Raw genomic sequence first — 21,200 nt, forward strand, 5'->3', positions numbered from 1 at the left:
GTAAGAAAAGTTGTAACTACATCTAAAGATGCCATTATTTTTATCAACATACAAGTGTGTGCTACTCTTCCCTAGAAAAAAAATTGAAATTAACAAATTTCAAAGATTATACGACCGTATTTGTGTGTCGTTTCTCGCGTTACTTTTCGCGTCCGAAGTGCATAACGCTGACTAATTTATAGATAATCGTCACCGGCAAATTCGTAATTTTTGCTTTAAAATAACACAGAACATCGACCAATAAGAATAGTGAGAAGAAAATGCCGAGAACTATAAGTATTTCTGTAGCAGGTGTAAGAACACTGTCGTTATTTTGGTTTCCCATTTCGTAACGCACATTTTAGATGGTTTAATCTGCTTCGTTGTAAAAAAATTCTTTGCAACAATATGCAAATAGGAACTCTCGCGAGATGTTCAAACAGGTAAATCAGAGATGATTTACATTCTTGTTTTGTTCTTCGTAATAATTAAGTTAGAAAATGACGTTATCGTTATGTGTTACATTTCACACGAAACAGAAGTCCATTTATTTATTAAAATTGTTTTTGTCGTTAAGTTCTAATCATTTCCGGTCATACGTGAAACATGTGACTAACATGTGATCACGCCCATACAGCCGGATATACGAAATACTAGGTCTAAACATTGTATTTGTTTCCAACGGGATGTAAGCAAACTTAATCTGCAGGCTTGTTTCGTCTTGTTTAAAAAAGGAAAATACAATTTTCAAAGAGATTGCGCCGGGGGTCTATTATTTTTCCTATGTGCATAATGTTACATACGATCTTGTGTGAAAATAAATGCCCAATGACTTGACAAAATCGATTTCAGATTTGACCGACGTTTTAACACACTTCGTTTCCCAATAACGATGTAAAGGGTCCTTGGAAAATTCAATCGAAATTACGTCTCCTATCATGGTGCCGATGTTCGTTGGATTGATTTAGCTTCAGCAGTAAATATTACTGGATATTTTAAGTGAATAAAGATAATTTAATAAAAAATACATGTTAATGTACCGTTACACTTGGAATGTACAAACTTGTCAAAGGAAAAGTAAACTTTTACCATGCATGACTTGAAAGGAAGTACTTTATTGATTTTAGCCCACTAAAGTAGGTTAAAATGTGGAAACCATGTAGATGGTGTACAGGTCACAAATATCACATGGTGCCTATTTTAAAGATGCTAATTCCAAGTTAAAAGTTGTTTTCTTTACTGGATTTAAAGAATTTTACATTAACAATGATTTGGAATAAATTGTATATAACTGGAATTTCAAAACCAAATATAAATACATTTTTTTGGCTAAAACATCAAGATACAACGATTATGGTATCCTGTATCAATGAAGAAAATACGGAAATTCCTGAATAAATTGTACTAATTGTTTTCAAAACAAGCACATATTTAGGAGTTTTATTATACTGTTACATTTAAGATGGATTTTAAGAAAAAGTATACTGTTCAGATCATTTTAAGCAGATTTTGCAATAAAATAAAACTAAAAAAATGCTTTCGGTTTCTTATGGTTTCCTGTCGCGTTTAAAAAAAACTTTAATTTAACATTGAAAATAGATTTTAAATATTAACATGAAGCAAGTAACACTAGTAATGGTGTTCATTTATGTCTTTTGAAACATATTGTGCAAAATAAAGAAAATAAAGATTGGTTTCCTGTTTTGTTTCCTGTCACGTAAACGGTGAATCAAAATGTATTAATTTTTTCTCGAAAAACTCAATTGTTCCATTAATACTATTCTAACATCAACACAACCCACAGAATAAAAGTTAAAGTTTTAGAACTTATAAAAAATGATACAAAAAGAAACCAAAGGCCGAATACCAAATTATGGTCCATATTTTTTATGGTCGCCTTTTAGAATAGAGAAAACTGACCTCGACAATTCACAAGTATTACACAAGTGGGACAAGATGAGAACCACATTGCAAGCTTAGTTTGCATAATTACGTATTGAAGTATGTAAAAATAAAATTGAATTGGTTTAATAAAATGCACTTAGTTTGCATAATTAGGTATTTAAGTATGTAAAAATGAAATTGAATTGATTTAATAAAATGCACTATGTGTGACTGATAGATAGACTTTACCTTGTATTATTCTTTTATAGTCATTCATGAAAGATTACAAAAGTTTCCTCAACCGAATTACAGATTTTGATAAAAGATTAGGAACAATACTGTGCCAAGCATTTGATGATTGCTGTACTTCAGAAGCCATGTTTAAGGTACTGGTGTGCATAACAATTTTTGTCTAATCACATTTATCTACTTATCAATTTGCTTGGATAATATAAACTATTTTGTCCAGTTATATTCATTCTCATTATATTTTTTTCAAAACTTTAATTTTCTTATCATGAAGCATTTCTTAGAGACTAGGTATCTATCTGTTTTTCAAACTTCAAATAATTTCTGTGATGTTTCTTACAGGTTTTCTTGAATCAAGTAGTTGGGTTTCTTTTACTTGTTGTTATGTCAATGTCTTCCGTTCTTTAGACAATCATGTAAACTTATTGCAGTTAACATAGGAAGCAAGTCTTTTAAGCTTTTAAATTTCTTTTCACATGAGAACTTACCAAAATGTATGGATTAAACACATTTGAAAAAATAGTAGTTATAGGTAATTGCATGGAAAAGTATTTTGGAAAACAGTTGTTGGACTGGAATTTGTGATACAGAAACAAAAAAAGAGACATTGCTTGGGAAATATAATTTAAGTCAGATAAGACATGTAGAGGATGATTGATAAGACTGGTTTCACCGTTTGACTGCATCACAGAAACAAACAAACACACTTCATAATTATACCCCCGCTTTAAAAAAAGGGGGTATACTGTTTTACCTCTGTCTGTCCTTCCGTCAGTCCGTCCGTCCCATGAATATTTTTCGTCGTATTTTTCTCAGGAACTACAATACAAGGATTTCTGAAATTTGGTTTCAGGGTTTATCGAAGTCAACTATACTGTGTGATGCGTTTTCAGATTGATCACTCGACAACTTCCTGTTTACCGAACACTTGAATGATTTTACACATGATAGCCAAGTTGAAAATTTTCGTCACATTTTTCTCAGGAACTACAATACAAGGATTTCTGAAATTTGGTTTCAGGATTTACATAAGTCAGCTATACCGTGTGATGCGTTTTCAGATTCATCACTCGACAACTTCCTGTTTATCAAACACTTGCATATTTTTACACTATTAATATTATCCACTTGCGGCGGGGTATCATCAGTGAGCAGTAGCTCGCAGTTTCACTTGTTTTTCATGATTTTAATATGTTGAAAAGCTGTAATATAAATAATTCAATTGTTTTTATTTACAAAAAAATATTTGTTAATACTCTTATTGCATTTGTTTTTAACAGTTGTTAGAAATAATGGGAGGTCTTCTGGAGAGAAATGATATCAAATGTAATTTTGATGGGAAATATCCTATAATTGTTGAAACCGTGATGAAAGAATTAGATGTTGCTAAGGGAATCTATGATGAACAGATAGCAAAGATGAAGGAGCAAGGACATGTCACTTTACATAAAAACATGCCCAAAATTGCTGGAAGCTTAAGATGGGCCAAGGAACTTAGGAAGAGAATTACTGCACCAATGCACGAGTTTAAAAAATTGGAGCATCCCTGCATGCAAGGGGGGGCAGCAAAACTTGTCTTTACTAAGTTTGAAGAAATGCTTAATCTTATAAGTGGGTATGTAGCTTTATTTATTAAGTTAACTCAGTCTGTCCAGTGTCAAGTTAAAGTGGTAAACTAAAGTACTTTATCATGAAGTTGTGGTCACATTTAGTATATTCTTTTTTTTTATTGTTCAATGTGAGTCCCAACATTTTGAATTTTATGCCAAATTTAGATTTTAACCCTGATTTCACAGTGCATTGAACATTGACAATTCTGGAGTTATAGTTTTGTTAAGGTAATTTAATTTTGTTAAGGTAATTTAACATTAAAAGTGAAGATAATTTTAAAATTTTATGTCAAATTACAATTTTGGTTCCAATATCAAATGTGTTTTGGCCTACTATATTGAAAATTATAATAGAAATGAGAGAGAAAAAAAAATGCAAAAATTAGTAGTATGGAAAAAAATACTAATCAGTCAAAATGACACATCATAAGAGATATGGAAGATATTTCTTCTTTTTCAGATGGAATCAAGAAATTTATGAAGACTGGGCACAGAATGTTGGGGCATCCTGTTCACACAATATGAGTCAGCCTCTTCTCCTTCGTAATCAAAATACCGACCTGATTTCCGTGAACTTTGATGCCAAGCTAACAGCCATTTTAAGAGAGGTGAAGTACTTAAAAGTGGCTGATGTGGAGGAGATTCCAGAGTCAGCAAGAGATCTGTTTAAGCAGAACGATATGTTTTGGAAATATGTCACCAATCTAGATTTAATTGTTCATCTTTACAACAAAGTTCGTAATAATGTCTTGGGAGTAGAATACCCATTGATTGAAGGCCAGTTAAAACAACTAGATGTTATACTTCAACAAGCCGAAACAACTCTTACCTGGGAAAGTGAAGGTTTGTGTTAATAATATAAACAAAGTAGTCTATACAAGAGAAAACTAATTTTAAGGGGAAGTAATAAAGTTTTAGGGGAGATCAATGTTAAAATGAGAGTGTTAATGATCTATAAATGTTCCTATGTTATTAGTTTTGTCTATGATGACGTCCTAGTAATCATGATAATGGAATCAAATCTCATGACTGTAAATAAGAAATTGTACAATGCTCAAAATTGCATGGAAAAAAGATCTGTTTTTGTGGTTAGAACTGTTGCTAAGTTTTGTACTGCATTGAAATTTGACTGGAGACTACAATAAACTTTTCTAAAAGTTTGAAAGTGATTTTCTGCAAAATATTTGGGAAACAATTTCATTTTTATATGGCCTTGCTTTTGAAGTCTGCAAACTGCAATATATTAGTATTAGAAAATTCTTGGTACAAATATACTGACCTTTTAATATGTTTCTTTAATACCTTAAGAAACACATTTATTAATCAACAGTTGTTAAATTAGGCTAAAATATTTACTTTGTACGATGCCACAAAGCACTTAATTTTTTAGCTCACCTGGCCCGAAGGGCCAAGTGAGCTTTTCCCATCACTTTGCGTCCGGCGTCCCTCGTCCGGCGTCCCTCGTCCGTTGTCGTCGTCCGTCGTCGTTAACTTTTAAAAAATCTTCTCCTCTGAAACGACTTGGCCAAATTAAACCAAACTTGGCCACAATCATCATTCATTTCATTGGGGTATCTAGTTTAAAAAATGTGTGGCGTGACCCGGCCAATCAACCAAGATGGCCGCCATGGCTAAAAATAGAACATAGGGGTAAAATGCAGTTTTTGGCTTATAACTCAAAAACCAAAGCATTTAGAGCAAATCTGACAGGGGTAATATTGTTTATCAGGTCAAGATCTATCTGCCCTGAAATTTTCAGATGAATCAGACAACCCGTTGTTGGGTTGCTGCCCCTGAATTGATAATTTTAAGGAAATTTTGCTGTTTTTGGTTGTTATCTTGAATATTATTATAGATAGAGATAAACTGTAAACAGCAATAATGTTCAGCAAAGTAAGATTTACAAATAAGTTAACGTGACCGAAATGGTCAGTTTACCCCTTTAGGAGTTATTGTCCTTTTTAGTCCATTTTTAACCATTTTTCGTAAATCTTAGTTATCCTTTACAAAAATCTTCTCCTCTGAAACTACTCGGACAAATAAATCCAAACTTGGCCACAATCATCATTGGGGTATCTAGTTTAAAAAATGTGTGGCGTGACCCGGCCAACCAACCAAGATGGCTGCCATGGCTAAAAATAGAACATAGGGGTAAAATGCAGTTTTTGGCTTATAACTCAAAAACCAAAGCATTTAGAGCAAATCTTACAGGGGTAAAGTTGTTCATCAGGTCAAGATCTATCTGCCCTTACATTTTCAGATGAATCGAACAACCCGTTGTTGGGTTGCTGCCCCTAAATTGATAATTTGAAGAAAATTTTGCTGTTTTTGGTTATTATCTTGAATATTATTATAGATAGAGATAAACTGTAAACAGCAATGATGTTCAGCAAAGTAAGATTTACAAATAAGTCAACATGACCGAAATGGTCAGTTGACCCCTTTAGGAGTTATTGCCCTTTTTAGTCCATTTTTAACCATTTTTCGTAAATCTTAGTTATCTTTTACAAAAATCTTCTCCTCTGAAACTACTGAGACAAATTAATCCAAACTTGGCCACAATCATCATTGGGGTATCTAGTTTAAAAAATGTGTGGCGTGACCCGGCCAACCAACCAAGATGGCCGCCATGGCTAAAAATAGAACATAGGGGTAAAATGCAGTTTTTGGCTTATACAGGGGTTTATCTGGGTATTTTGGGAAAAACGACCCTGGCCAGTTTAGGGAATTTTTTAACGCGGTTTTCAATGAAATTGGGAAAAACAACCAATATACCAGATGTTAGTTTTAGTGGGATTAGTTCATAAAATTATTTTTTGTTGGTGAAAATAAAGTAAGGACTACACCTTCTTTGTTTTTTAAATATAAAAACATGGCATTTCAGTTTATTTGAGTATCAAAATAATGAGTTCCAGCTTCTTTAAGGATTGTTATATTTTTTTTATTTTGACATGAACATGATGAAAATTTGTGAAATAAAATATTTTTAAAGTTCTGTATAAAATATATCCTGTTTCTATTTTCTTTTTTATATATCTTTTAGTTTTCAATTTTAGTGTTGCTATGATAGCTGTCACATGTTTGGTTCTTTTCATTTTTTATTTTCTGTATTTGATTGACAAACCCGGAATTATATACTTGTCCGTTTCCGGATTTGAACTGGTTTTAGTTTATTCCCACACTTCCTGTATATTTATTAATGGCAGCCATTGTTTGTCAATGTTGTTTTCATTCAATATGTTTCAACTTGGATTTACACATTACTTGTTGGCGATTTTTTTACATAAAGCTAGCGGTTGAATAAAGTAAACATCTCTGTCATATTAAAATAATAAAAATTAAAATGAATTTTGTGATCATTTGGGAATTTTGCTGCCAAAATTGGGAAAAAATGTAGGGTTTTTGTCGTTGGGAATGGGTCCGAATACCGGACCCTGTGGATTGCTAGAAAAATCCATGTTATAACTCAAAAACCAAAGCATTTAGAGCAAATCTTACAGGGGTAATGTTGTTCATCAGGTCAAGATCTATCTGCCCTGAAATTTTCAGATGAATCGAACAACCCGTTGTTGGGTTGTTGCCCCTGAATTGGTAATTTTAAGGAAATTTTTCTGTTTTTGGTTATTATCTTGAATATTATTATTGATAGAGATAAACTGTAAACAGCAATAATGTTCAGCAAAGTAAGATCTACAAATAAGTGACCATGACCAAGATGGTCAGGTGACCACTTTAGGAGTTATTGTCCTTTATAGTCAATTTTTAACCATTTTTCGTAAATCTTAGTAATCTTTTAGAAAAATCTTCTTCTCTGAAACTACTGGGCCAAATTTAACCAAACTTAGCCATAATCATCATTGGGGTATCTAGTTAAAAAAATGTGTCAGGTAACTCGGCCAACAAACCAAGATGGCGGCCATGGCTAAAAATAGAACATGGGGGTAAAGTGCAGTTTTTGGCTGATAACTCAAAAACCAAAGCATTAAGAGCAAATCTGACAGGAAGTAAAATTGTTGATCAGGTCACAATCTATCTGCCCTGAAATTTTCAGATGAAATAGATAATCTGTTGTTAGGTTGTTGCCCCTGAATTGGTAATTTTTTTTTTGTTATCTTGAATATTATTATAGATAGAGATAAACTGTAAACAGCAATAATGTACAAGAAAGTAAGAACTAAAAATAAGTCACTATGACCAAAATAGTCGATTGACCCCCTAAGGAGTTATTGCCCTTCATAGTAAATTTTTAACAATTTTCTTAAAATTTGAAGATTTTTAATAACATTTTCCACAGAAAGTACTGTTATAGATAGAGATAATTATAAGCAGCAAGAATGTTTAGTAAAGTAAGATCTACAAACACATCACCATCACCAAAACACAATTTTGTCATGAATCCATCTGTGTCCATTGCTTAAAATTCACATAGACCAAGGTGAGCGACACAGGCTCTTTAGAGCCTCTAGTTCTCTTTCTTGCAGGAGTTTGGGAATATATTCAGATGACCAGAGATCATGTCAATGAATTAGAATCTTCTGTACATAAGGCAAAGAATAATATTGAAGAAATTAATAATTTGATGTCATCATGGAGTAAGACACCTTTGTTTGCACGCTATGAAAACAAGCATGAAACACTACTTAATCTTGATGATAGAAAAGAGAGACTTGAAAAAAGATACGCTAATATATCTGACATTGGAACCAAAATACACCAGTTGTTGCAGGTATAGCAATTGATAAGTGCAAAAATTGTCATAAAAGTAAAACTAACCCTGCCAGTAGTAATATACTGCTGGTCTTATGTTGATTAGGTGATGCATTTGATCAGATACCACTTTATAATTAAGTCTAGTATAATACAGGTTATATTAATTTTATGTCAATAAATACGTTACCATCATAAATTCTGAGTACATCCATCTGGGCAAGTCTGACAGGCGGAAAACCCCAAATAAAAATATCATCCAATAAGAAGATGGATGACCAAGCAGTGCCCGTATAACCATGCCTTTATATCATCCATTTAATTTCCTAACGTAAGCAAGAAGTCATAGGAAAAAACCAGGGGATGAAGGGGAGGTTGGGAGGGACCTTTAATTTATGATGGTAAGTATTTAAGTATATAATAATAAAATCTCATTTTACTTTAAAAATGTACAATTTTTCATTAACGTGTTATCATCCTGAATTTGCATGTTAATCACATATACAAATTACAATTTATTCATTTGAAGCTTATCTGGCCAAAAATCTCATGTTTTTACCAAATAAAATGTTCATATATTAGGAGTCAGATGTTTTGTGTGCACCAAAAAGCTATAATACTATAATTTCTGAAGTGCCTATACTATAAATTCTGAAGAACTTAGCAAATTGATATACATATAATGCTGAGTAAACATTTGAAAATGACAATGTTTTCTTTTCCATTTATTTCAGCAAAACAAGGAATATTTCAAAGTTGATTCTGACTCTGATGTTTGGGAACTGTATGTAGAATATGTTGATGATATGATAGTGGAGGGATTTGTCAGTACTATTTATTGTAGTATGAATTTCCTACTGGATAATACTGATCCAAAGAACAACATTGGTCCTTTATTTCAAGCTCAGCTAGAACTAGAGGTATGAAAATGAGACTAAAAGCTAATGATTTATCTGAAATATTTAACAATTGTTTTTAAATGTATGCACCACATTTTTGAAGTTGTTTCAAATAGACAGATAATAAAATGTCCCTCATTGTTTATAATTTGATTCTTAATTCCAATTTTGAGGAGTAAATCATAGATGACAAAATTATGTATATATGCTGATAGATGAACAACTTTCTGCCAATCTAAAATATCCAAAATAAAACTAATTTTTAACAAGATGATTTACAAAAAACAGATATAACGAACCACTGCCAAGCAGGCTCCAGACTTGTAACAGGCACATAAAGAATGTGGCAGGGTTAGATATGTGTGTGAGTGCTCAACATATCTGTTTGTAGCAAAATATCTTTGACAATTAGATATGTGTTTTGACAGGTTCCAGAATTGATATTTAAACCATCACTAGATTATAATACAGAGGGTGGATTCTATGAGCTTGTAGAAGGACTTGTTACAGATATTTACAGACAAGCAGCATTGATTCCCCGTTTAGCTGTTCATACTGGCAGAGAAGATTACCAAATGGATCTTGAACAAATGGTTGACCTATCAGACATGAGAAATGAGTTGATGGAGAGGATGAATAGTGTTATGAGTAAAGCCATAGAGTACAGAAACTCATTTGATGTTTATGCATACCTATGGGTTGATGATAGGAATGAATTTATGAAGCAGTTTTTATTGTATAATCATGTGTTGACACCAGAGGAGATAGAAGCAGCTGGGGAAGAAAGTATTCCTGAATCACCACCTACTCTAAAACAGTTCAAGGAACAGGTAAAGTAGTATTTCCTTAATCATCTCAATGTACCAGAGATATTGCATTTTTATGACTTTTTACATATAATTATACCAGCACTATAACAGATTAAGGAGCAATTATACAACAGGGGACGATAAATGGCTGACCCGTGTTAAGATAGAGCAATATCTCTTGCACGTAAAAGACACCCTTGTAGATTTTGAAGGGTAGGCTAATGCCGCTACAAGGCAGCACTTGCACCCTCAAAGTGGAAAGGGATTAATATAAGTTGCAAAACTTGTTTCCCAATCCACTATAAATAAATATGTTTAAAACAACATTTTTGTGATCTAGTGCATTCTATTACATACATATTCTTCAAAATCTTTAATTGGGCATTTCTGTTGATCTATTATTGGTCCATATATCCCTAGAAATCAGAAATTGATGAGAAAACATTTTTTCCTCAATCCACTGAAAGCAATGAATCCACAGTTTACATTTATGTGAGTTCTACCATATGATATGTTTTTACATTAATCCCCCTTCTTGTTAACAAATCAACGTTCTGTGTCAACATTATGTTCAAGGAATACTTGTTTATTCATACACACAAGGGCTATTTTTGAAATTTTTGTCGTATTTTTCTCATTAACTACAAATCAGTGCTTCCTCAGATTTGTTATCTAGCTTTGAACAGTGTTTTTTTTTTGCACTGTGACCTTATAATGAAAAACATCAATAAAAGCCCTGTTCTTTTGCTTTTTGTGTGTTTTGCTTTGCATGTACTGATTTTTTTGTCATAGACGGACAACCCATATCCTTTGTTTTTCTATTATTTGAATCAGCTGACAGCATGCTATACCATATGATGCATTTTGACACTCATTTCTAAGTCACTTCCTGTTTAAAAGATACATATAGTGGCTATTTAACTATAAGCTCAGTGCAACTTGTTAAGTCCTAGTGTATTGGTTCTCTTTATTTTCCAGATTGACAATTTTGAGAACATCTACCAAGAAGCTCAAGAGATTGAATCAACTGAGTTATTTGATTCCTGGTTTAGAGTTAACTCCAAACCATTCAAACAAGCTTTGCTGAACACAATTAAAAGATGGAGTTACATGTTTAAACAGCACCTGATAGATCATGTAACAAACAGGTATGTCATATGTTATCTTTGTTAAACAAACTTGTCAAATGGGAATATAAAAAAGAAGATGTGGTATGATTGACAATGAGACAACTCTCCCAGAGAGACCAAAATGACACAGAAATGAACATTTATAGGTCACTGTATGGCCTTCAACAATGAGGAAAATCCATACCGCATACCTTTTTGAAATAAAATAGATTACTCTGCATGCCTATTGCAAATATAAATCTCTTGTTTTTGTTCAAAGCATCTTTTGAATTTTGTTCCTATCTTTTAATGTTTGTAGTACAACCAAAGTTACCACATGGCCTGTTTTAAAAACTTATGCACATCTAAAAGAGAAGGAAAAAATACAAGACCATACTTGTATTTTTAACTTCTACATTGTACACTATGTTCTCTATATAAACATTTGTATGTTTGTCCCTTTGAAAGCTTGCTATATGGTATGAGTTTTTGATGAACTATGGTGGTTAACATCCTTGTCCTTGGTTTTTAGTCGTTTCATAGGCAATCATACCATATCTCCTTTTGTTTATTTTTTTTTAAAGTAATAGTTATGTTTACATTTCAGTTTGAAGGAATTATCTAAGTTTATAAAGAGCACTGATTCAGGCTTACTTACACCTATAGAAGAAGGAGACTACAATGGAATGGTGGATTGTATGGGTTATTTGTATGCTGTTAAGGAAAGACAGCAGGCTACTGATGAAATGTTTGAGCCTCTTAAACAAACAATTGAACTACTGAAAACGTTTGAGCAAGAACTACCAGAGGAGGTTCATCTTCAATTACAGGTCAGCTTATTTTTTTTAAATTATTGTGTGTCATTGGTGTTTTTTGGGGTATTTTTTCAACAGTCTTTCAATTTGGGTGTATGAGAAGAAATGTCAGCTTGTGCACTCTTTTTCATTGTATTACTTGTACTGCATTTGATGACATTTTTTTAAAAATAATATTAATTCATCTTAACTGTTTTAGGAGCTTCCAGAACAGTGGAACAACACAAAGAAAATTTCTATTACAGTCAAGCAACAAGTGGCACCACTACAGGCAACAGAAGTGGCAAATATCAGGCGTCATACTGCCTCATTTGATGTCACCCAACACAAGTTTAGAGAAAGTTTCAGAGGAATAGGTCCATTTAGATATGCATGTGAACAGCCGTACATTATCTTAAATGAGGTTAATATGGCTAAAAAAAACCAAAGAGAATCGGATAATAAAAAAATAGAAACACTAAAATTAATACACATAAATGATTATTTTTCATACATTTACTTTGTCTGTATCTCTAATAATAAAAAAAATACAACAGTCTGAAAAGGAATATACTGTTCTAATGAATGAACACAAAATATGCAGTAGGGTTGAAAGGGTTAAAAGATATATATTTGTAGCTGCATCAACTTTTCATGTTAAAGGAACTAGAGTGGAGGGAAAAGAAAATAATAAGCACTTCATAAATGTTAAAATATTTTCAAATCCTCTACTGTTGTTTCTGAAATAAAGTAACCATTGATATTTGATTTGAATTAAAATTACTCTCATTAATTTTGGTCTAAGAAGAATTTATCAATAAGAGTTCTTTAAATATGCTTGGTTATATTTACAGTACAATGAAATTCTTGCTGCTATGGAATTAGAAATGTCTCAACTGACAGATTCTGCAGGTTTGTTTGAAGTCCATATACCTGATTTTAAACAGCTTAAACAGTGTAGAAAAGAACTGATCATGTTAAAAACTCTGTGGGACTACATCATTATTGTAAAAAGCTGCTTTGATGATTGGAAGACTACTCAATGGAAAGACATCAATGTTGAGCAGATGGATATCGACTGCAAGAAATTTTCTAAAGACATTCGTACCTTGGACAAAGAAATGAGAGCCTGGGACTCTTACTCAGGTGTGGAAGACAATGTGAAGAATATGTTGACATCTCTCAGAGCTGTTGGTGAATTGCAGAACCCTGCCATCAGAGAACGCCATTGGCAGCAGCTTATGTCTGCTACTAAGGTTTGAATTTTGTAATATACTGTTTTGCATATGAAAAAAGCATACATAATTTCAATTTGTTTGATTTTTAATTGCTAATGATAATTCAAAGTAATTGTTGAAATATGAAAATGAAAGACTTGTAAGCAACAAAAGGGCTGCTCTTGCATAGTACTGTTACCAGTAACAGTGTAAACTGATGGCCTAGACTTGGATGTAAGAATAAAAAAAATTCTGTTACTTCTATAAATTTTCATATTCATTGCTAAGCATCTTTTTTTTAATCAAAATACCTTTCTTCAATTTTCATTGATATGTTGTATCATTACTTAACTTTAAAAAAAAGTATAGTTGTAGCTTCATGTATGAGGTTTTGAAAGGACTAACAAATCAGGAAATGTACTTTTTATACCATTCCCAATGGGTGGTAACTTTAAATGGTTCTAGTTCATTTGATTAAGACGAAAGATGATGGGTATGTGCTAAAAGGACAGTAACAACCATTAGATTAAAAAGAGAAGCATAAGCTGCTTATGAGTAAGGGTTCCACCAAACTTGAAGATTTTCTCCAGGAAGTGTTAGATTGCACCTGCAGTTAGTGGATTAGATCTGAGTTATTTTTAAGGTATTCCATACTAAAACATTGACAGTCATTTCTGCTTTTATAGTTTTTGGATGGCAGGAAACACACATCTTCCTCGAAAAACTCGCACATTTTCAAAATATTCTTACAGTTTGCTTAGGTTACTTTTCCCCCAGCACTAATCTATTAAGAATAAACATTTTGAAAGTTTTTTCAACATTACGATACTATAAATCAGCCTATATAATTGTAATATCTATTTTAGGTGAGATTTTCTATGGATGAGAAAACTACTCTAGCAGATCTGCTGTCTTTAAACCTACACAATTATGAAGATGAAGTAAGAGGTATTGTAGATAAGGCTGTCAAGGAAATGAGTATGGAGAAAGTATTGAAAGAATTAGATGTCACATGGACTACGATGGAATTTGAACATGATGCTCATCCAAGGACGGGAATCACAATGCTTAAGACAAGTGAAGAACTCATAGAAACACTTGAAGATAATCAGGTAAAAATAGTGTAATTTGAACTTTATAATGATCAAAATGGGATATTTTAAAAGTACAATAAAGTAAAACAATCATATTTTCTTGCATAAATTAGAAAAATTGTGACAATTTTAATAAGGAATTTTATAAAATAACACAAAAAATACAGTTTCATTATGATATTAATATATGAATGTCTACACACCACTGACATAAAAGTTAGAAGGAAAAAAAAGGTAGAATTGTTAGAAAATGATAAAATTTGATGCCGTAGTATTTTTATGTGTAAACTGGAAAGCATTAAAAATACTGGAATATTACCTGATGGAGCCAATAGAAATTGCCATCATTTTGACTCAGCAAAAGCTTTTTTATAGGCTAATTTTAGTCCAAACTAGGTTTTATGAAACAAACCTCACACTAGTATGACAGTTTTGCAAGTTCTATCAGTTAAAATTTTCAAAATGCAAATATGAAACACATACAAAATATTAAGTTTATAGAGAATAACCTGTCCAATTTACTGTTGAAATTGACTTATAATCTTTTAACACTCAATCAATCAGCCTTTTTGCTATTACAGGTCCAGTTACAGAACATGTTGTCATCAAAGTATATTGCCCATTTCCTCACCGAGGTATCAACATGGCAAAAGAAATTATCAACAGCTGATCAAGTGATTTCTGTTTGGATGGAAGTACAAAGAACATGGTCTCATTTAGAAAGTATTTTTATTGGTTCAGAAGATATAAGAAGTCAACTGCCAGAAGATTCAGCAAGATTTGATGGTATAGATACTGATTTTAAGGTATGTATGATTAATAGCATTGACTTTAGGGTAGACCTCTCAATAATCTAATACAGTTAAGTCTAATTCCTTGTAATTTAGAAAGAATCATACAAGCAATAAAATGGAAACCTAGGAAAAATCACCTATTGAAATTGAATATAAATAGAAATGACTGCAGGAAATTTGTCAAGTTTGGTGTGAATCAATATACCTCAGTGCTATTTTAACCACAATTTACAGACAAATATTGGCCCTCTTCAATGCAAAAAAAAAAAGGCTTTCATGATAAGATCCTTTTCTCAGACATTATAAACTATATTTTTAGGGTTGATGAATGTAAGATGAATATGTTTCACCTGCCTGGGTCATCTGACCTTGACCTCATTTTCACTAAATTTTATGGATCATTGATAGGGATGTTCCAGAATTGAATGCGTTGGGATGAGTGGCACTTTTTAAGACCATATTCTTAAGAACTGAGTAAAATGATAAGGGAAAATATCAAAAAGTATATTTACAATATTATTTACACCTTTTTCTTTATACAACAATTGATCTGTTATGACATAAAAAGAAATATTAAGAATGCTTAATTCATATCTGATCATGATTTATTCAGTACTAGCTTGTATTATATGACATGTCGATTTTATTTCTAGGAACTGGTGAAAAAGATGGAAACAACTAAGAATACAGTAGAGGCAACTAACCAACCTAATTTATATGAAAAACTTGAGACTTTGCAAGAAAATCTGATCCTGTGTGAGAAAGCTTTGGCTGAGTACTTAGAAACTAAGAGACTTGCATTCCCAAGATTCTACTTTGTGTCATCAGCTGATCTATTAGATATCCTCTCTAATGGAAACAATCCACCAGTGGTTTGTATATTGCATATTAGATTTTCACCATTAATTAGAATTATTTCAAATTCTTACCACTCAATATCTATTTATTAATGACTTGTTACATCAAGATATAAAATAGGCTACTTGTTCATGTTGTTAGAATATGTTCTATTTTTTAATACAAGAAAATGCAAAATATAAGGAAAATATGATAAGAAACTTAGCAATGATGTTCTACCATTTCTTATTCAGTCTCCTTTTTTCATTTATTATAACTGACTAATATGTCTTGCAGTACTTAAAACGTGTTTTTAGATACATTAATTTTAAAATAGTCTCTAATTGTAATTCTTTCAAGTGAACCAACACCTGAAATGGTAATTATGTGGTAGGGTAAAAACGAGTGGATACCGCTAGTTTTTAATAATTAGGTAAATCATGTATATTTTTGGATATTTCTATTGCAGGTTTCCCGTCATTTAACTAAATTATTTGATAGCATGTCAAAGTTAGAATTTGAGAAGGATGACAAAGGAAACGTTCTGAAGATGGCTGTAGGGATGTATAGTAAAGATGGAGAATATGTTACTCTGGATAAAACTTGTGATTTGAATGGACAGGTAAGAAACTTTAAAAATTGATTGATGTAACACTTTTGTCAGATCTTTGAATGTGATTTTATTCAATTGAAATATATATAAATGTGTGCTGTTTCACAGTTATGAATGGGTACTGTAAAAACTTGTATTCTCCCAGAATGCTGTAAAATCTTTGTTGAAAAAAACATTTCAAAGAAACATCTGTTTTGCTAGGATTTTAACAACTATTACAGTACAGTACATTCTGGTTATTTGCATAGCCTATTTTTCAGACGAAATTATGCAATAAAGTTGAGTGTGCTTATATCCGAAATGCCAAATTACAGAGTTAAATAACATCGATAGTGAAGATCAGTAAAGGAAATCCCTGAAGAAAGATGAACGTCCATAATCCACTTACAACATATTGAATGCTTATTTATTCTAATAAAAGCTATTTTTCTAGTGTCATACATTTTATTAACCGGATTTTTGTGTCAAAAATGTTGGTTATTGCGGGCGGGCGGCAACCAAATGTTGTCGTGCATTTACTCATGAAGCGTTCAAGCAAACCTTTTAAAATTTTAATATGTTGTTACTGACAACAAAATGGAGGTCAAGTTCAATAATGACGATTTTGACTATTACCGTTCAGGAGTTACGGTTCTTGAAAGTTTAAAAAATGTTGTGTCCATGCATTTACTCATGAACCGTTCAACCAAACCTTTTAAAATTTTAATATGTTGTTACTGACAACATAACGGAGGTCAAGTTCAATAATGACAATTTTTACTTTTACTGTTCAGGAGTTACGGTTCTTGAAAGTTTAAAAAATGTCATGTCCGTGCATTTACTCATGAACCAGTCAACCAAACCTTTTAAAATTTTAATATGTTGTTACTGACAACAAAATGGAGGTCAAGTTCAATAATGACGATTTTGACTTTTACCGTTCAGGAGTTACGGTTCTTGAAAGTTTAAAAAATCTTGTGTCTGTGCATTTACTCATGAACCGTTCAACCAAACCTTTTTAGATATTTTCAAAATCCTAGGTAGGTGGACTTAGTAATTTTTTCTTACTTTATGCATTAAGGGCACACAGTTTGTCCTGCTAGAGGGTCATTTTCTATCTAGTTTATATGTTGTTATTAATGACAACATGGAAGTCAAGTTTGATATTGATAATCATAAATTTTACCTATTAGGAGTTTTGGTCCTTGTAATATTGATAAATGCCAGTACACAAATAAATGTTAAAGAATCCGGTTTACTGTCATTTTGACAGCTCTTGTTTCATTGTGTATTCTTTCAATAAAGTTTATTTACACATTTTGTTTTAGTTTATTTATGTACCGACTTTTCCTTTACCTGAGATACAAAAATAAAATTGTTCTAAAAATAGATTTGTTTCTATGACCCGGATGTATAAATAACATTGTTACGCTTTGATTTAAACAAACTGTTTAACAATACTACACAGTTTATAATCATTTAAAACAACAAATGTGTAATGGACTGCCTTTGATATGCAGTATTTTCCGATTGCACAATGATGTAACACTGTTACTTTAACCTTGTTAGTTTCGTATATGCAAAACAGTTAACAGGTAATGGGGCCCTGCACGGATTATTTGCTGGACATGAGTGTTGAAAGTGAGAAAATATAATAATTAGAAGTTAATGTTCTTTTAAAAATATATTGAAAATGAAAGATTGATGTATAAAATTCTTCAACCATATATAAATGCCCTGTAATATTTAACATAAATGTAGATCACCCTAGCCGAATTACAAGATTACACATTGGATAATGATCGATAATTAGCAGGCGTTAATGTTTTACAAATTCACCAAAAATGTGATCTATGAACAATGTTTGAAATCCAATTAATAATTAACACCTTTTGAGATAGAAGATCATAGAATGGTTGTGTTTTTACAACAATTAGCTGATTGACATTTTTATGACATCAAGGCTTAAAATAGAACATGGGAAATTTAACCTGTGTACACATCGAGGCCTTTTTAATAATCATATAAACACGAAAGAAACTGTTTTAAAACTTTATTTAAATAATACTGAAGTAAATGTGAAATAATAACGAAAATTATAATGCATTTAAGAAAAATATACTTACCAAATTGCTGTTTCCGGTCAAAAATTTCGTCAGTTTTAACTAAGCATATCTAGCTGGCGATTTTTTTCTATGCAATTAACCAAATGCCACTAGTAAGGCTATGCATATAACCGGACAATTTAACATTAGATGAATGGGAAATGGTTTTGTGCAGGAGAAAAATATGCAATTAAGTGGAATTGACTGTAATACTTGGGTAAAATTTGCTTCTTCTAAATTGATTCTCAGCCATACATAGAAAAATTTGGTTTGCTTAGATTATGACACTTGATATATACATATGATTATCCTGAATTAATTCTTGGTGTAAAATTTACAAAAATCGGTACCCCATGAACATTTATTACTTTGTTTTATATTTGATTTGTACTATCGTAAATATTTTTGCTGACGCACACAAAATTGTCTAGCAATGTCCTCCCTGTTTTCTAGTTGACTAAACTTTTATTGTTGTTGCAAATTTTACTATGCCTTGACCTTACTTCCATCTGGCATCTATGATATTTCTGAAAAGTCTGGTCTTTTACAATTAAACATAGAAAATAAAGGTGGAAAAAAATATTTAACCATTTAATAGTGAACAACATATCAGTTTCATTTTTGGCAAGAACATTTTTATATTGAGATCAATTAAATTTTCAGGTAGAAGCATGGTTAATGAGATTGTTGAATTCAATGTGTAGCACTATTATGTATGAAATGTGTGAATCTGTTTCATCATATGAGGAAAAACCAAGAGACCAGTGGTTATTTGACTTTCCAGCTCAAGTGGCATTATGTGGCACTCAAATCTGGTGGACAACAGAAGTTAACATATCATTTGCCAGGTTGGAAGAGGGATATGAAAATGCTTTGAAAGACTATAGCAAGAAACAGGTATAAAACTTAAATCTTTTGTAAATCCTTTTATAGATTAAATGAATGGTTTGGAAGTTTGTCTGATTCTGACGATACCTAAGTCCTTATTATTAAATTAGATAATGGATTCTTATAAAGTTTCTAAGTTGATGTTGTTCATAGACCTTGTAAATTCATATAGATCCTTGTAAACTTATTGGTTCTTTAAATAAAGTTATTATTTACTTTCAAGAGGGTATGCTCAATTAGTACAAATATTATTCTCCCTTGAGGCCTTCACACTCCACTCACAATGCAATTAACACAATTTCTTCAAAACAAAAAGTAAAATCACAAAAATACTGAACTCAGAGTTCAAAGTTTTGTATACAGGGAATTTATAAAAATGACCACATTATTGATATTCATGTCAACACCGAAGTGTTGACTACTGGGCTGGTGATACCCTCGGGGACGAAACGTCCACCAGCAGTGGCATCGACCCAGTGGTGTAAATAGTTATCAAAGGTACCAGGATTATAATTTAGTACGCCAGACGCGCGTTTCGTCTACATAAGACTCATCAGTGACGCTCAAATCAAAAATATTTATAAACCCAAACAAGTACAAAGTTGAAGAGCATTGAGGATCCAAATTTCCAAAAAGTTGTGCCAAATACGGCTAAGGTAATCTATGCCTGGGATAAGAAAATCCTTAGTTTTTCAAAAAGTTCAAAGTTTTGTATACAGGGAATTTATAAAAATGACCACATTATTGATATTCATGTCAACACCGAAGTGTTGACTACTGGGCTGGTGATACCCTCGGGGACGAAACATCCACCAGCAGTGGCATCGACCCAGTGGTGTAAATAGTTATCAAAGGTACCAGGATTATAATTTAGTACGCCAGACGCGCGTTTCGTCTACATAAGACTCATCAGTGACGCTCAAATCAAAAATATTTATAAACCCAAACAAGTACAAAGTTGAAGAGCATTGAGGATCCAAATTTCCAAAAAGTTGTGCCAAATACGGCTAAGGTAATCTATGCCTGGGATAAGAAAATCCTTAGTTTTTCAAAAAGTTCAAAGTTTTGTATACAGGGAATTTATAAAAATGACCACATTATTGATATTCATGTCAACACTGAAGTGTTGACTACTGGGCTGGTGACTAAACAGTATAAAGTAATAATAGATAAAATAGTAGTGTGGTTCAAAGTATGACGGGATACATAAATACAGAGTCATGTCAAATGTATATCACAAAAAAAAGATATAAACATAAGAATACATAATCAAAATTGATACATAGTCTTTTAAATAATTCCTGGATTTTCATGTAAAAATTTAAAGCAGTTTGTTTTGAAAGTATTTATGTTTGACATGTGTTGTAGTGCTTCTGGTAGTTTATTCCATAAAGTTGTGCCAGAATTATGAAAAAGATCTTCTAAATGTGTTTGTTCTTGCCTTTGGTATATTAAGTAATTGGGTAGTATTTGAACTAAGTTGCATTCCATTTTTATGCCCCATTTATGGGCATTATGTTTTCTGGTCTGTGCGTACGTCTGTTTGTTCGTCTGTCCGTCCGTCCGTCCCGCTTCAGTTTACAGTTTTTGGTCGAGGTAGTTTTTGATAAAGTAGAAGTCAAATCAACTTTAA

General features: G+C 32.0%; 1 protein-coding gene across 1 annotated transcript in view; it reads left to right on the forward strand.

The window, feature by feature from the left end:
- LOC143063304 (dynein beta chain, ciliary-like) overlaps window positions 1–21,200 on the forward strand; it is a 99,420-nt gene that overhangs the window by 20,153 nt on the left and 58,067 nt on the right. Inside the window, exons 8-22 of the mRNA XM_076235364.1 lie at window positions 2,133–2,249; window positions 3,393–3,727; window positions 4,183–4,565; window positions 8,204–8,448; window positions 9,164–9,349; window positions 9,757–10,158; window positions 11,116–11,285; window positions 11,854–12,076; window positions 12,261–12,464; window positions 12,895–13,296; window positions 14,124–14,369; window positions 14,933–15,157; window positions 15,799–16,017; window positions 16,452–16,604; window positions 19,343–19,576. Coding sequence (XP_076091479.1) covers window positions 2,133–2,249; window positions 3,393–3,727; window positions 4,183–4,565; window positions 8,204–8,448; window positions 9,164–9,349; window positions 9,757–10,158; window positions 11,116–11,285; window positions 11,854–12,076; window positions 12,261–12,464; window positions 12,895–13,296; window positions 14,124–14,369; window positions 14,933–15,157; window positions 15,799–16,017; window positions 16,452–16,604; window positions 19,343–19,576 — 3,744 coding nt within the window. The remainder of the gene's footprint in view (window positions 1–2,132; window positions 2,250–3,392; window positions 3,728–4,182; window positions 4,566–8,203; window positions 8,449–9,163; window positions 9,350–9,756; window positions 10,159–11,115; window positions 11,286–11,853; window positions 12,077–12,260; window positions 12,465–12,894; window positions 13,297–14,123; window positions 14,370–14,932; window positions 15,158–15,798; window positions 16,018–16,451; window positions 16,605–19,342; window positions 19,577–21,200) is intronic.

The sequence above is a fragment of the Mytilus galloprovincialis genome, chromosome 2, assembly GCF_965363235.1.
Source record: "Mytilus galloprovincialis chromosome 2, xbMytGall1.hap1.1, whole genome shotgun sequence".
In the NCBI taxonomy this organism is placed as follows: Eukaryota; Metazoa; Mollusca; class Bivalvia; order Mytilida; family Mytilidae; genus Mytilus; species Mytilus galloprovincialis.